The 16,671-nt window shown below is 43.4% G+C and overlaps 1 protein-coding gene across 8 annotated transcripts in view; it reads right to left on the bottom strand.

Moving 5' to 3' along the window:
- Positions 1–16,671, bottom strand: part of ELMO1 (engulfment and cell motility 1) — a 552,023-nt gene that overhangs the window by 451,837 nt on the left and 83,515 nt on the right. For 7 of the 8 annotated variants that reach the window (XM_082399508.1, XM_082399510.1, XM_082399509.1 and 4 more), the window contains one exon: positions 856–1,005. In XM_082399508.1, coding sequence (XP_082255634.1) covers positions 856–933 — 78 coding nt within the window. In that variant the 5' untranslated portion in view covers positions 934–1,005. Of the gene's footprint in view, positions 1–855; positions 1,006–16,671 lie in introns of those variants that run through there. The other variant, XM_082399507.1, reaches the window with a different exon arrangement.

Raw genomic sequence — 16,671 nt, forward strand, 5'->3', positions numbered from 1 at the left:
ACATATCAGACAATATACTAGATCCACAGTGCATTTTACTCTAATAAAAAAATTACAACTGGCTAGGATACAAGACCCATCCCTCTACACTAAATTCATGACCAAACTTTTTTTTTTTTTAAATACAGCAGGTCCTTATTAGTCATCCATTTTATACACATCGGTGTATACATGTCAATCCCAATCGCCCAATTCATCACACCACCACCACCACCCCCCCCTGCTTTCCCCCCTTGGTGTCCATACGTTTGTTCTCTACATCTGCGTCTCAATTTCTACCCTGCAAACCGGTTCATCTGTACCATTTTTCTAGGTTCCACATATATGCGTTAATATACGATATTTGTTTTTCTCTTTCTGACTTACTCCACTCTGTATGACAGTCTCTAGATCCATCCACGCATGATCAAACTATTAATAAGACAAAGCAGCAACGTACTTGTTGGCTGCTTATGCAAAAACCAAAGAGAAGAGTGATTCCAAAAATTAAGCTTTGTGCTGTCTATGATAAAACAATCAGCACACAGCCATGAGTCTCTGCAAGGCAGGGCTGGGACAGCCTCCACTGTGTCAACTGCCCGGAGTCTAGTCCTCATGTCCCTCCTGCCTCCCTCACAGCCTCAGACACAAACCCTGTATTGACACACTCCAAGTAGATGTTGGATGAATATAAAAACCCCATCCATCGCCATTGCATGTGGTACAGAAATCAAACTACACTGCAACTATTATCGCACCAATTTTTCAACACAGCCAGAGAGAGAACAGGAGAAAAAAGAGCTATCTGAAGTCTGTGTAAATTCAGAATAGAAGGGAAACTAAAATAACCCCTAAACGACTGCCAGTATTACTAACCTGGTCGATTTCCATGAGCTTGGGGTAGGCGCCAGGCCATTCTATGGCCACCTTGACGATGTCCGCAGGTGGCGGCATTGCAAATCCCCGGAATATCCAAAGCCGGTGGAAGTGAGATCTTGCAGTGTAGATGGCCGCACGTGTCTATACCTAATGAGGAATGACAAAAAGAGAAAGAGAAGTCACTCAGTGCAGATGCGGGGCGAATTTTGTTTCATCACTTCCTGTTTTCACTGGTGGTTTTGGTACAAGAAACGGCTCTGGGTGCAGAAGACACAGGGTGCCAACTGCACCATTCACGGGTGGCTCCAGAGGAGAGAAGGCAAAGGAGGGGAAGGTGTCAATGCCCTGGAGTTGGAGACGAGGCCCGGGAGAGGCAACAGCCTCCCAAGTCCTCAGTGGGAAGCAAGGCATCCCTTACTACCTGCTTCTACTCTGAATGGTGCCCAGGGTCTGAATGAGCCTGGCTCACTCTGCCCAGAAGTGCATGCAAACTCCTCGTGCTCAAAAGCCTCCGGAAGGACAGACTGCCCAGGAAGTCATGGCCAGGAAGCAGCATATCTTTAAAGTGTTTTCTGTGTGTCACAAATAGAGCTCCTCCGCACTATAGCAACCAGGATATCATAAGGAAGGCGCAATGCCCCAGGGTTCACACACATGCACACACACTCCCTCCCCAAGGCCAGTTCACAAGATGCGAAGAAAATTAATTGCAGTGGCTAGTACAGCATTCAGAACAGACCTTTAATTCTCACTGGAATGAATAGTGTTGCTTACACAAAGGAAGTAAGATTATCCTCTGCTGCCTCTCTCTCCCAGACTCACTCGTTTCTTTTAGGATAACTTTTTTAACTTAATCTTTTGGGGGGCTTCCCTGGTGGCTCAGTGGTTAAGACCCCGCCTGCCAATACAGGGAACACTGGTTCGAGCCCTGGTCCGGGAAGATCCCACATGCCGCGGAGCAACTAAGCCCGTGCTCCACAACTACTGAGCCTGCGCGCTCCAGAGCCCGAACTCGCTGCAACTAGAGAAAGCCTGCGTGCAGCAACAAAGACCCAACGCAGCCAAAAGTAAATAAATAAAATAAATAAATTAAAACATAAATAAATAAATAAATAAAAACAACATTTTTGAACAGGTAAAACACTCATGTGATTCAAAACTTGAACGTGTGTGCATGTGTGTGTGTGTGCATGTAAAGACAGTGTAGAATCTCCCTCCTCCCGAAATGATCCACCCACCCAATATCCACTTCTATCCCCACCCCTCCAGCTAGCCACTGTTACTAGTTTCTTATGTATCGCTCCAGAACTTCTTCATGTATGTAAGTCAAATGCAAAAGCATATTATATTTCCCACTTTCTTTATATAAAAGGCAGCATTCTATACCCTGGTTTTATTTCATTTCATGTGTCTTCTAAATCCTTCTATATTAATACAAATCTTGTGTCCTGGTTCCTTCTACAGCTGCATAGTTGTTCTTTGTATGGAAGTATCTTTCTTTTTTTAATATTTTATTTCTTTTTTTATGTTTATCAGCCTTTTATTTTTTTTTTTACATCTTTACTGGAGTATAATTGCTTTACAATGTTATGTTAGTTTCTGCTCTACACCAAAGTGAATCAGCTATATGTATATGTATATCCCCCATATCCCCTCCCTCTTGAGCCTCCCTCTCACCCTCCCTATCCCACCCCTCTAGGTCATCACAAAGCATCAAGCTGATCTCCCTGTGCTATGCAGCAACTTCCCAGTATCTAATCTGAAGAACCAGTCCCCTGCCGTGGGCCACTGGGTGAACTCTCACCTTTGGCTGTTATAAACAAGCCTCTGGTGAAAAATCTTATGCATACATCAGTTTGCTCATGTGCGAGTATATTTTTACAGTAGATTCACAGAAGTAAACTTGTTGGGTCAAAGAGCATAGGCAGTTTTAGATTTTGATAGCCGTCTCCAAATATATCTCCATAGTGAGAGCTGTACCAATCTATACTCCCTTTAGCAATGGATGAGGCTTGCCTCTTTACACACAGACTCACCAACAGATTGAACTTTTGCACACCTGATGTATTGAAAAAAAATGTATCTCAATGTACTTTCTTTTTATTTTATTTAATTAATTTATTTATTTTTGCCTGCATTGGGTCTTCATTGCTGTGTGCAGGCTTTCTCTAGTTGCAGCGAGCCGCGGCTACTCTTCGTTACGGTGCGCGGGTTTCTCATTGCGGTGGCTTCTCTTGTTGCGGAGCATGGGCTCTAGGCGCGCGGGCTTCAGTAGTTGTGGCACACGGGCTCAGTAGTTGTGGCTTGAGGGCTCTAGAGCGCAGGCTCAGTAGTTGTGGCGCACGGGCTTAGTTGCTCTGCGGCATGTGGGATCTTCCCAGACCAGGGCTCAAACCCGTGTCCCCTGCATTGGCAGGCAGATTCTTAACCACTGCACCACCAGGGAAGTCCTCAATGTACTTTCAATGTCTATTTCTCTTATTGTGAGAGAGGTTGAATATAAAGATGCAAAGTCCCATGTCTACTTTTCTGTGAACTGTCCAAATACTTTGCCTTTTTTCTACTGGGTTCTTAAGTATTTTTCCAGAAATTGATCTCTGTATGAAGACGCTAATCAAACATGTGCCTTTGGTTCTTTATCAAACCAGAGTAGGCCTTGTCAGTTACTATCCCTGATCTCAGTGGCCATTGGACGTGACTAAGATGATAGAGATAGCACAGTTAATAATGGCAGCCTAATGGCAGTTAATAATAACAACACCAGCAGTGATATGAATAACTAACTTCACCAGAGCTGACAAGTAGAGGAAATGACCCAAAACAGAACTGCTGTCCCTTTGGCCAAGGATGATGAAGACAGCCTGGTGTGAAGATAATGAGTGCCAACCAGCAGGAGCAGATCTTCAAAGCAGGGGTTCAATAGCTCGTTCAACAAATAATTACTGAGCCCTACTCTGTACCAGCCCTGTTCTCAGTGCTGGGGATACAGCAGCAAATCTACACGTTAGGTGGCATCAAGGGACATGGACAGAAATGAATCAGGGAAGGAGAATCTGAAGCATGTGAGTGTATCTGTGTGGGAGGGGCAGGACTGCAGTCTTAAATAGGGAAACCAGGGAAAGCTTCAGTGAGACACAGTATCTGAGTAAAGACCTATGAGAAGTGAGGAGGTGAGCCATGTGGACACCTGGAGGAATCATGTCACAGGCCAAGGGAACACGTCGACTGAAAAAAAAAATGCACAACCTAAAAGTTGAGAGTTATGTTTTATTCATTGGACATTCTTAGGACTTCAAGCCCTGAGGCAGCATCTTAAATAACCCTGAACAAACTGCTCTGAAGAGGAAGGGGGGAGCCAGGATATATAGGAGTTTTTGCAACAACACCAGGAAGTCAGAACAAAGACTACTGTTAATAAAAGAAAACCAGATATCTCAAGTTAAAGAATTTAATGCTTTTCTATGTATGGGAAGATGCAAGAGTCTGGGCTCAATGAAATCATTCCTTTGATATGCACCTCAGCTATCCGGGGCCAGTAATGTTTCCTCATCCAGAGTTTCCTCAAGCTGCACCATCAGGGGTTGGCTGCAGTCTGATGACTGCTAGATGGCAAGTGTTCTTTGTTTCCTTCCTGAGTGCCCTCAGGGCTCACAGTCAGGGTGGCTGTAATGTGGTGGCTAGATTCTTTGTTTACCAATATGGTAGGCAATATTCTATTTCTCAAACAGCAAGTGCAAAGGCCCTGAGGCAGGAGCATGCCTTGTATGTTCCGGAAACAGGTGAGTGGCCAAAGCCAAGTAAGTAAGAGCTAGAATAATAAGAGAATGAGTTCCAGCAGCTGTTGGGTCATAACTTGGTAGGTTCATTGACTGTACTCTTGACCCCACTAGACACTCCTACCCTAACTCTTGGTCGTGACTTCTACAGAAGAAAGTTCATGTCCATGCACATCTATTCAGAGTATAAATTGGTACAACTTTCCAGAGGTACTTTTGGCAGACTGTACCAAAAGCCTTAAAATTTTGTGTTCCCTTTGAGTGATTTTACTTTTCTAGGATGTTTCCTCAAGAAATAATTATTAACTTAACCATAACAATGCCAACTGCTGTTTGGGTTGTAATTCCCAAAACTTGAAAACAATTTAATATTCAGCAACAGGGACTTGCTACATAAATTATGGATCTCATAGGTACAAATACAAGCAGACAATCTGCACTGGGACAGACTTCTTCATAGTCTCTACACTCTTTTAATTCACTTGAGAATTCCAAGGACAGTGTATTTTATCTGTACCAAGTCACTTCAATTCAAGATCTAGATTCAATTACACTTCCTAGAGTAAGAGTTAAGAAAACAGGTTCTAATGTGAAAACAGACTCGGTGTAAATATCAGGTAACACTATTCAAAACAAAGAACACATAATCTTGGTGGTTAAGAGAGTAGATAATAGAAATAAAAATGCATTTTGAGCATCTTCGTCCCAACTCTACACAAAATAGTCTAGAATTACACTGAAAGAAGTCATCTGGCCTTCCAGGAATCAAAGGCCAAGTGTGCTTTTTTCCTTTTTAACTGATATTTATTTCTCGAAGACTCTTCAGACAAAACCTGTTGAACAGGTGAGAATAGAATAATGCAGTTCTCCTTGTGTCTCTGTGGAGAACAACGTAAGAGCAGTGTACAAAGCAGTCATTGAAAGCAAACAGGCGAGGGTGCATCCCTTGGGAACTCACTTAACCAGCCAAATTAGACCTCATCAGTTTTCCCCACGTTAACAAATGGCACAGACAGGGTGAAGCCAGGCTCCCATGGGTAGAGTCAGGTGCACAACTGCAGAATGAATAATCTGGTCCACATCGTTATCCTCAGAAGTCCACATTTTATCCTCTTGAATTTATATTTCCAAGAGGGAACAGTTAGCTCTGAGGCTTCTATATATAGTCACTGTTGCTACTGATGTCATTCAGAAGGGAAAGTTTCTAGCTCAGGTTTTCTCACCCTTGGCACTGTTAGCATTTGGGGCCATAGTCCTTTGCTGTGGGGCTGTCCTGTACATTGTAAGATGGTTCGCAGCATCCCTGGCCTCTACCTACTAGAGGTCAATACTCCTCTTTAGCTGTGACAGTCAGAAATGTCTCCAGACACTGCCAAAAGTCCTCTGCGGGGCAAAATCATCCTCCAGTTAAGTTGTGAGCTACCAAGTTCTCTGGGCAGATTACTAATGATCAGGGAAACCCACGGCTGAACTTCACACAAGACAAATAGTCTCATCAGACTCTCCAAGAAACATCAACACGCAGGCCCAGTGCTTGGTCAGGCATAACTGAGATGGAAATACATTTCTAAATTTCAGTCAACAAATGCGATCTCCTAGAGTCTTTGCTTCCCCAGGCACAGCACTCATGGCACTTGACTCTTCTGGTCAGCCTCCCCCTAGCACACCTGGAGCACACTTATGGCAGGGTACACATCCTGAACACCGTTACATCACCAGGGCACACAAGCATCTCATTCATGGTGTCGGCTGAATGCATACTTTCCACGACTGACATCTCATCAGAGCTACTGGCGATAAAACCAAGTCTAGTCAAAATTGCCCAGTAAATACAAGCTGCATGAACTTGTGTAATAAACTCTTTGATATAATAATTCTTATGCAAACTAAAATTTAAGAACCACTAAAGGGAAGTGTAGGCTAGACCTTCCAACCACTCTGTCTTGTGGTTCTCCCTACCTAGGGAATGAGTGGAGAATTCTACAGTGTTCCTGCTTGACTGCTGATTGATTGACTTTATTCCAGTACCAAGATTCTACAACCTTAATAGGCATGCCAAAGGGATTGTTTATAGTTGAGTGAATTAAATGAAAAAAAGGAGTCACTTCTCACTTGGGAGTTAGTTACCAAAATCTGCATGTCAGATGTGACTCTATAACCCCGGAGCAAGTTGAAATTGTCTTTATCATTCTGCTGAATGTCTCCTTCTTATCTTTGGGTCATGTCTCCAAGACAATGGAAATAAACCACTCTTGATTCCCATCTAGAAATCTGTCTGTGACTACACATTGTTCTAAGCCCAAAGTGCTACGTGTCTGTGTTGGAAACTCATCTCACTAAAGTCTCTTAAAGATCTGTTACATCTCTCCCTGTTTTTCCAGGCAGCTTGATTAGGTCTTGGAGTTCATAAAATTCCCAAATACCTCACCCATTTTTTTCTGCTGAATTTTCCATATAGTTTTAGCTTTGGGTCTCTGAATGGCTTTAAACCCTTTTATCTTATTTCTAGTCTTTCTGTTACACCAGCAAACCCTATTAAGAGAATAAAAAGTTAAGCCTATAAGGATGTTCTATAGGACCTGTGTAGTGGGAAAACTAGCACGATTGCCCTGGTGAACTGTGTGCCGCCACAAACTGAAAGAGCCTGACAGATGGATCAGTAGAGGCCAAAAGGCAGATCAATGGGAAAGAAACACCAAACAGCTGGAGAAACGATTTGCTTCAACTCCTCTGTCCCTTTTCTCCATAGGCAAGCTGTCCTCTGCCCCACTGGCCATCATTATCCACTTATGACAGATAATAGGTTTACAATGATTATGGGAATGAATAGTGGGGAGGGAGAACTAGTCCCATATTTTAAATGTTAAGTGGTCCTTGATAGAAAAAGAAATAGACAACGTTTTCCCTTGGCATTAGAGTTACATACAAAGGAAAAGGACCTCTGAAAGTGGCACTGAAAGCAGCCTTTCTCTCTGTACTATGTAGAGGAGGGGGGAAAAAAAGAAATCAAACAAAAAACAACCTTTCTTCAATCCTCTTAGGTTCAGTAGCTGCGGCATGCAAATTAAACTAACAAAACAAAGGTTAACAGGAGAAAAAAAAGTTTACTTATTCATGCAATGCCTATACATGCAGGAGAACTCAGAGATGAGTAACTCAAAGAGATGGTTAAAAGTTGGAGCTCACAAACCATCTTAACAAGGAGTGATAAAGTGTGGAGAAAAGGCTAGACAAAGGACAAGGGGTTAGAGTTTCTTGAGTGGGGGTGGGGTGGAAATGTATGTTGTGGAAAGGTAACTTGGAAATATATGGTAAGAAAGGGTTGCTTAGTAAGGTTTGTTATGCAATCTCAAGTCCTCTCAGGTGACAAGAATTGTCTCTGGAATAGCTCTCTCTTTCTAGTTTGGGAGAGAAGGACATTTTTACAAATGGAAATTTATGCCCCGCTTTTAAGTAGAAAGAAGAAGGGCAGAGAGCTCCTTCTGAATATACTGTTTCTTAATTGCTTTCAGCTCAAAAATAATCCTTAATGCAAAGTGGAATATTTTGAGGTGGCATCTTCCAATCTCCTTTGACTACCCTGTCTGCCTTGAGCTCTCTAGTTTTCTCTTTTGAGGACACTGCCTTGCACCATACACTGTGCCTCAGGAAGGCTCACTGGAAACAGATCTGGATAAAAGTTTTGTTCCCCTCTTCTTTGTACAACATTCTTTTTATTCCAAATAGACTTATAGTATCTCAACACCCTAACTGTCTAGGTAGAAGAATACAGGAAATAGGAGCTGTCAGCTGGGCATTATTTGGGATGTTGTGATCATTCAGACTTGCTGAACTCTGCCTTTGTTTCCCTTCCCAAACGTATATCAGGGAGGGACAGACATTCCTCTTTACCAGTCACATAGGTAAGCAATGACTGCCAAAGGTAGTGGGCGTGTGCCCCCTGCACTGGAGGGTCCGTACGGAGCGATAAATGGTGGGGCTGCCATCTCAGATTCTCCACCTGTGTTAGGGAACTGATGGCCATTGTGAGAAGAGTGGAGGGCCAAGGAAGAAACTTTACGGCTTCAGAAATGGGGCAACACTGTGCAAGACACAAGCATTCAGACAAAAGTAAAGAGAGAATTGAATCAAATGCAGAAACCCAATATTTCATTTTATGGATATGCTGTGCACAAAAGCCTCATGTGGTAATCTCACTATTAACTCGGCCCATTTACTTGCCAGGTGGGGAAATGTGAAATTAGATACTCTTGGCTTACGATATGTTGCAAACTTGCAGAGAACAGTGTTTCCACAGCATCTTGAATTCTCATCATGGAGGCTATGGGATAGTTGGCAGAAAGGGGCAGGCACGAGCTGAGAGCAGGCACTGAATTGGGCACTTGAAATACACACTTTCTCACTTATTCTTCACCCCAGCCCCGAGCGACAGTTGGCACTATCTGAAGTAAATGAATGAAGATGCTAAATCTCAGCAGTTTGAATAACTTCCTCCAAATATTTACATATTCTCAAGATGATGGAGGCCTCTCTATCATGATACCTATTGTGGGCTACTGTACTTCCCCCTCCAAATTCACATGTTGAAGTCTCAACTCCTAGTACCTAAGAATGTGACTGTATTTGGAGACTGGGCCTTTAAAGAGGTAATTAAATTAAGATGAGGTCATTAGGGCAGCCCTAATTTCATCTGACTGGTGTCCTTATAAGGAGAAGAAATTTGGACCCAGGTACAAAGGGATGACCATTTGAGGACACAGGGAGAAGAGAGCCATCTACAAGCCAAGAAGGGAGGCCTCACTTTGCCAACCCTGCCAACACCTTGATCTCAGACTTCCTGCCCCCAGAACTGTGAGGCAATAAATCTGTGTTGTTTAAGCCACTCGGTCTGCAGTACTTTGTCATGACAGCCCTAGCAAACTCACAACACCAAAACCAGAAAATATAAGAGGCTGATAGTTTAACACAAAGATGCTTAAAATCTTCTGCATTCCAAAAAGCACCATAAAAATGTAAAGACAAGGGCTTCCCCGGTGGCGCAGTGGTTGAGAATCTGCCTGCCAATGCAGGGGACACGGGTTCGAGCCCTGGTCTGGGAAGATCCCACATGCCGCGGAGCAACTAGGCCCGTGAGCCACAACTACTGAGCCTGCGCGTCTGGAGCCTGTGCTCCGCAACGAGAGGCCGCGACAGTGAAAGGCCCGTGCACCGCAATGAAGAGTGGCCCCCGCTCGCCACAACTAGAGAAAGCCCTCGCACAGAAACGAAGACCCAACACAGCCAAAAATAAATAAATAAATAAAAATAAAATTTATTAAAAAAAAAAAAAATTTAAAGACAAATAAGAATCTGAGAAAATATTTGCAACAACTATGACCCAACCTGGCATAAATATCATTAATAATATAAATTTATAAGAAAAAAATACTTGTACAACCTAAAGGGAAAAAAAACAGCAATTCACACAAGAGGAAATATATGATCAATAAATACCTAAAAACTTCATGCTTAATAGTAATAAGAGAAACGCAAATTAAAATACAAAAATACCTTTGTTGAATATCATATCGGTAGGAAAGAAACAAACACTTATTGATTGGTGACACAGCAGGCAAAATTATATTTTCATATATCGTTACCATCAAGAAAAAAAAGTAAAAGCAAAAGCCCTTTGAAAATAAAAAATTAATTTATTTTTAATCCATAAAATTTAGAGTAATCAATTTGGCTGTTATAATTTCGGTTCTGATGAAACCGCTAAAGCAGCATTTCTTAAGCACTGCGCTAATGACACTTTGGCCCAGATCCATCCTGGAGACTGCAGGACGTTTAGCAGCATCCCTGGACTCTGTCCATCAGAGGCCAGTAGTACCTCCCAGTCGTGACAATCAAAATGTCTCCAGACATTGCCCAATGTCCCCTGGGGGACAAAATCACCCATGGTTGAGAACCAGGTCACTCAGGTGACTGATTCTAATCTTGCTTTTTAAAAAAACTTTTTATAGAGACCAACTTTACAAAGTGGATATTAATAGTCATACATATAATATTTTAACTGCAAAAAAGGGAGCTGAGATATAGAGCAAGGATCCATTGAAGAAAACCAACAGGAAAGGGAATTTGACATAAAAACATGAATACCTTGATACCACTTGAGGACAATTTTGGAACATTTTACTCCAGCGTTATTTCCTTCACACACAGCTCTAGCAAGCTCTTGTAGCTTCAGTTTTTGGCCGTCTAGTGGTCTAGTGAGCTTTTCCATCTCTTTTCTTCAGGTAGCAGGCCCTGTCCCACCGGCTACTAACCAAGAATAGGCATGTGGCAGGCCTGGCCAATGACGGCACCCATCTCCCTGGCAACAGTGATTGGTCCATGGGACAGACATGGTCCAAGCAAATCGATTTCTGGGGACTGATTTATGAGACCTGGAAGGAGAGAGTTCTCTCTTTCTGCAGGGCTTGTTAAGCTGAAGCTGTCAGCAGCCGTATTCCCTCCAGATAGGGAAGGGCCATCTGCTATAGGAAGGACTGAGGCAAAGAGAAGCAAAGACAAGTAGAGAGGAGAGACAGGAGGGAAGAAAAGAGGCCAGGAGCCCTAACTATGTTGAGTTTCTGTCTCCTACACGTTTCCTTCCGATCTCTGATTTATCCTAATGTTCTTCCTAGATTTATGAACTCTTAAATTCCCTGTTATGTTAAGTGAGTTTGAGTTAGGTTTCCACCACCTGTAATTGAAAAACTCCTAACTAACACATCAACCCTACCATAACTTTTTACTGCCCTGAGTTAGAATCCTGCCATTCCCTGAGAGATGACTGGCACACAAAACACACTGAAGTTACACAATCTAACCTCGTGGCCTAGAGGGAATGATACTGTGCTCCCCAATTCTAGAGCTCTGATACCTGTACGTGCATATTCCTGATGGAGCCCTCAGCGCCTAGGAGCTGCCTTTGCTCTGCTGGACTGCTAACAGAAGTCATGCCTGCAATTCAGGAATTAGCCTTAGTCCAGCATTTCCCACACAGCACTGTTTCTTTGAGATATTAATTAACTTAATGCAAAAAAAAAGTCAAAGCTCTTGTAAAACACAGAATGGATAATAGCTAATAATAATAACTACTCCATGAACTATATACTTTTCATAACAACCTTATGAAATAGGTACCATTTACTAAACCATTTTACAGACGAGGAAACTGAGATGCAGAGACATTTAAGTAAGTTGCCCAAAGTCTCATAGCCACCTGTGGAGCCCAGCCAGAACTCAATCCACATCTGTCTGATTCCATAGCCCATGGTTTTTAATCACTATACCGTATTTTGAAAAGGATTTATTTACTACAGGACTTATCGGGCCTTTAATGTAATGTAGGTGTTCTCTGAAATCTTCATATACAATATACAATATTTCCCAAATGTTATCTGTCCAGAAAACTCTTTTATGTTTTTCCTAGAGCATCCAGTGACACCTGTTTCTCATGGGACACACTTTGAGAAGTGATGCTTTGAGTCCATTTGCCTCCTTTGTCTCTCAGGAAAAATGAATTGTTGAATAGTCTTGGCCAGAAATATAGTGGAAAGTGGCAGAGAAAACTCTCTCCTTTAGTCCCGTATTGAATTATCATCACCTGCGTCTACGGGATTGTCTCCAGGAAAGCAGCCCAGTTCTTTGAGTAACTCTTTCCAATTCACACAGGAATTCAACTAACCACAGCTTCTACTGTGCAAACCGTCAGAAGATACATAACAAAAGAAAGAGAAGATTTGTAATTGTGATAGCTAGAATCTGAACATCTCACTTCTTGCTTTAAATCTCTGGAAGGTGATTCAGGGCACATAAACCCTTCTGGCTCCAGCCTGCCTCTGAGTGCCACAACTCCAGTGCACCCTTCCCCACCAACTGTATCCCTGCGTCCTACCCCCACAGACACAGGCAAAGACTGTAAGTCAGACATGATGACAAATAGGTTTTCCCTTAAGATCATCGATATAGTGCTTTTGCAGTGGCTGATAGGAGCACTGCTTAAAGAAGGCAAGCCCCAGACTGGCCAGGTCAGGACCACTCTCCGAATGTACCATGATCTACTGAATGCAGAGGGACAGCACCGAGTGAAATGTTGGCTATGGGGGCTTCCCTGGTGGCACAGTGGTTGAGAATCTGCCTGCCAATGCAGGGGACATGGGTTCGAGCCCTGGTCTGGGAAGATCCCACATGCCACGGAGCAACTAAGCCCGTGAGCCACAACTACTGAGCCTGCGCGTCTGGAGCCTGTGCCCCGCAACAAGAGAGGCCGCGACAGTGAAAGGCCCGCGCACCGTGATGAAGAGTGGTCCCCGCTCGCCACAACTGGAGAAAGCCCTCGCACAGAAATGAAGACCCAGCACAGCCAAAAATAAATAAATAAATAAATTTATTTATTAAAAAAAAAAAATATTGGCTATCTCTCTCCTCATCAAATTGCTGGCCATTTCCTGGGCTTGCCAAATTCTTGTGGCTTCTGCCTCTGTTCATAAGGTTCCCTCTGCGTCCCAGAACGTCTCTTCCTCTCCCATTGTGTTGGCTTCAAAAATTCCCACCTAGACTTCAAAGCCAATTTCATGTGCCCGCTCCTCTGAGAGATCTCCCTGACCCCGGAGCCTCCAAGGCTAGAAGCAACTGCCACAACACCTGTCTTCTTAGGTGCTTACAATGCACCAACCAGAGCACCTTTCTACACCTTATGCTATTAGTCTATGAGTTCCCTGAGTGCAGGGGTCATATATCTCACTCATCTCTGTACCTCTGTTCCTGACCAGATGGCATGGCAAACAGCTGCTCAATAAATATTTTTCAGACAAGTGAATAAATAAACGAATGAATCACTCTTTCCTTAAAAGCAAATTCAGAGATTTTTTTTTTTTTGATGTGAGAGATTACTCAAACCAATGATGCATTTTTAAAATCCAGAATTCCTTGCACAGAAAACCTTTAGGAGCTTCTTCAAGCAGCACCCGTTCATTTGTCCCATTGGACAGAAACAGAAATGGAGATGCTCACAGGTGACAGCAGGGCTGATTGCAGATTCATTTTCCTCCCAGAGAAATTCTGTCAAAAACAAGATGAGATCAGAGCCGCTGATTCTCATCCCTTCAACTCTGAGCTCTCTCTCTCACACTTAGGGAATCGGTATCTCAAATGGAAAGTTCATTATTTTCAAACTAATGTACACACTTCCTCCCTTGTTCTGGTTTTTGGATATTTGCTTTTCAAATTCCTTTTCAGCTGTTGTAATGCCAGTGACTGCTCCCCTCCTCTCCCCAGCACCTCTCCCAGCTACCCTCCTCCGGCAATCCCTGTCACTCGATGATGTGTGCTGACATTCCCCAGTGGGGCAGGCAAAGCTCAGGCTTAGTTCCCTATCTCAGAACCCAGACTCGAGGCCACAGGAAATGCTGGAGCATTTCCACCATCCTGTGAGCCAAACACTCAAAGTTTCCAAACCTGCTGATCAAAAAACAATACACAAAACCTCTCTCCTTCCCTCTCCAGCAACAGCAGAGCCCTAAAGGCCACCCTAGGAAATTCGATTGCATCAGATTAGCAGTGAGGGCCTTCTGCAGAAGGCGGGTGCTGGGCTGTGCTTCCACAGGCTTCCACCTGACAACTCAGCACAGAATTAGTCATACTGAACGGCAGTGCCTGACGCAATGCCGCACGCCCCATGCACACAGGATGGCAACAGCCTCTGCCTTTTTCTCCCTCCTCTGGCGTTTTAGGTTTTATTCTTCAGATGAGCACAGGCATGTGAGTGAGTGTTGTCAGATGTCTGCCTGGGTTAATCCTGCTTCTCCATGTCCACAGCTCTGTGACTCTGGACGAGTTACATAACATGGCTCACCCTCACCTTCCTCATCTGTAAAACTGAAGCAACAGTAGAACCTTTCTCATACGATTGCCGTGAAGACTAAACACATAAAGCAACGAGAACAGGGTCTGCTGCGGCATTATGATGATTATTAATTTACCAGGCATGCGGTACCTGGATGAATAAACTGGGTGATGCTGTCTGTTGTCTCCTCTAGTGAAACACACGCAGGTCCCACTGCACGGCAATTATTTTTCCCTTAAGCATCATAATAGAGGTAGACAAACTGTTATGAGAGTCGAGAGGGAATGATAACTCAGCCTGAATGTCCATGGAGGTTTTATAGATTTGAATTTTTTTTTTTTATGGGTTTTAAAGGATGAGCAAAAGTTTCTAGGTAAGTGACCGGTTTGAGAGGAATTGAAAGAGGAAGGTTAGGGTTAAGATTCTGGAAGGATTAACCTGCACTGCAAAGGCAGGAAGTCACAGAGAACCGCCTGAGCAGATAACCTGCTGAAACAGAAGAGACCCATTTTCTCTCCTGACCACAGGCCCAGGTCTCCCAGGAAGGTTCTCTGAGTATAGGGAGGTGACCGGGACTCGACTTCTTCTAGACCCTTTCTCCGCAAGGAGAAGTGGATGAGGTCTTCAGTTATAAGGCAGTTAATAGTCCCCAAACAAGGACCAAAGGGGTGCTCTCTGCACAACAGGGGGGCTTGCCCCAGTTACTGCACAGCTCCCCCAGCTGTATATCCTAGCAGCTGTGCAGAAGCTGAGGTTTCAGTGGGGATAAAGGCACAGTGGTCAATGATTACACAGCTCCTCTTGTGGCTCTAAATAGAAGAACCTCAAAACGTTTCTTAGGAAAGATTTTGTTAGAAAACATGAATTTCTACCATTTTCAGGGTTTTAGATATTTATCCCTCTGGTTACCAGGCACAAACCCACACACCCCAGCAACACAAACAGAAACAAAAGCCTGCAGGTTTTTCGCTATCTCTTTCACCTTAGGAGGTGCTATCAAAACTCCCTGGATTGTAGGAGAGAAGTCTCTTCCTTCTGGTTTTTATCTGGGTTCCCTCACAAGTTTGCTGCAGTTTATCTTAAGATAAAATACTATCAGGGGACATGCTAGCAGCAAGGACAGGTGGCCACACTTTGAAGAGTGTTTCACACAAACACCAAGATAACAGTGGATCCAGGGGGCCAGTGTTCCTTGTGGATGGGGGAACAAAAGGATGGCTCTTCCACACACACACACACACACACACACACACACACACACATATATATGAATCCAATAACTCCTCACCATGTTTATTTAAAAATAAAACCCGTGGGGGCTTCCCTGGTGGCGCAATGGTTAAGAATCCGCCTGCCAATGCAGGGGACACGGGTTTGAGCCCTGGTCCGGGAAGATCTCACATGCCGAGGAGCAACTAAGCCCGTGCGCCGCAACTACTGAGGCTGCGTGCCACAACTGCTGAAGCCCATGCGCCTGGAACCCGTACTCCGCAACAAGAGAAGCCACCACAATGGGAAGCCCGTGCACCGCAACGAAGAGTGGCCCCTGCTCGCAGCGACTGGAGAAAAGCCCGCACGCAGCAACAAAGACCCAACGCAGACAAAAATAAAAATAAATAAATTTTTAAAAATAAAATAAAACCAGGGTACAAACTGGGGGAAAGGTGGCCTGCAGTTCTATTCTGAAAGCCAGTATTACTGATTACACCTTGAGGTTATTGATATCCAGAAGATCACATTCTGGATGGATTTTTTAAAAAATGTTTTTCCCCTTCACTTTTCACTGGGCAGAGCTTCCCTACAATCTGTCTGCATGCCCTGGGAAGCGGTGAGATTAAAAACTGATAAGAGGAAGATAGAAGGATTCCAACACAGTGCTGGCAGTTTGCTAACTGAGTACCTTTTAAAATTTATGTTGGTTAATTAACAAGATGCTGATGATTTGATTCTTTTTAGTTAGCAGATGCAAACTATTATATATAGAATGGATAAACAACAAGGTCCTACTGTATAGCACAGAGAACTATATCCAATATCTTGTGATAAACCACAATGGAAAAGAATATAAAAAAGGAATGTATACATATGTATAACTGAATCACTCTGCTGTACAACGGAAACTAACACAACATTGTAAATCAACTATATGTCAATTAAAAAAAA

Source organism: Balaenoptera borealis (assembly GCF_965194805.1).
Source record: "Balaenoptera borealis genome assembly, chromosome: 7".
Taxonomy (NCBI): domain Eukaryota; kingdom Metazoa; phylum Chordata; class Mammalia; order Artiodactyla; family Balaenopteridae; genus Balaenoptera; species Balaenoptera borealis.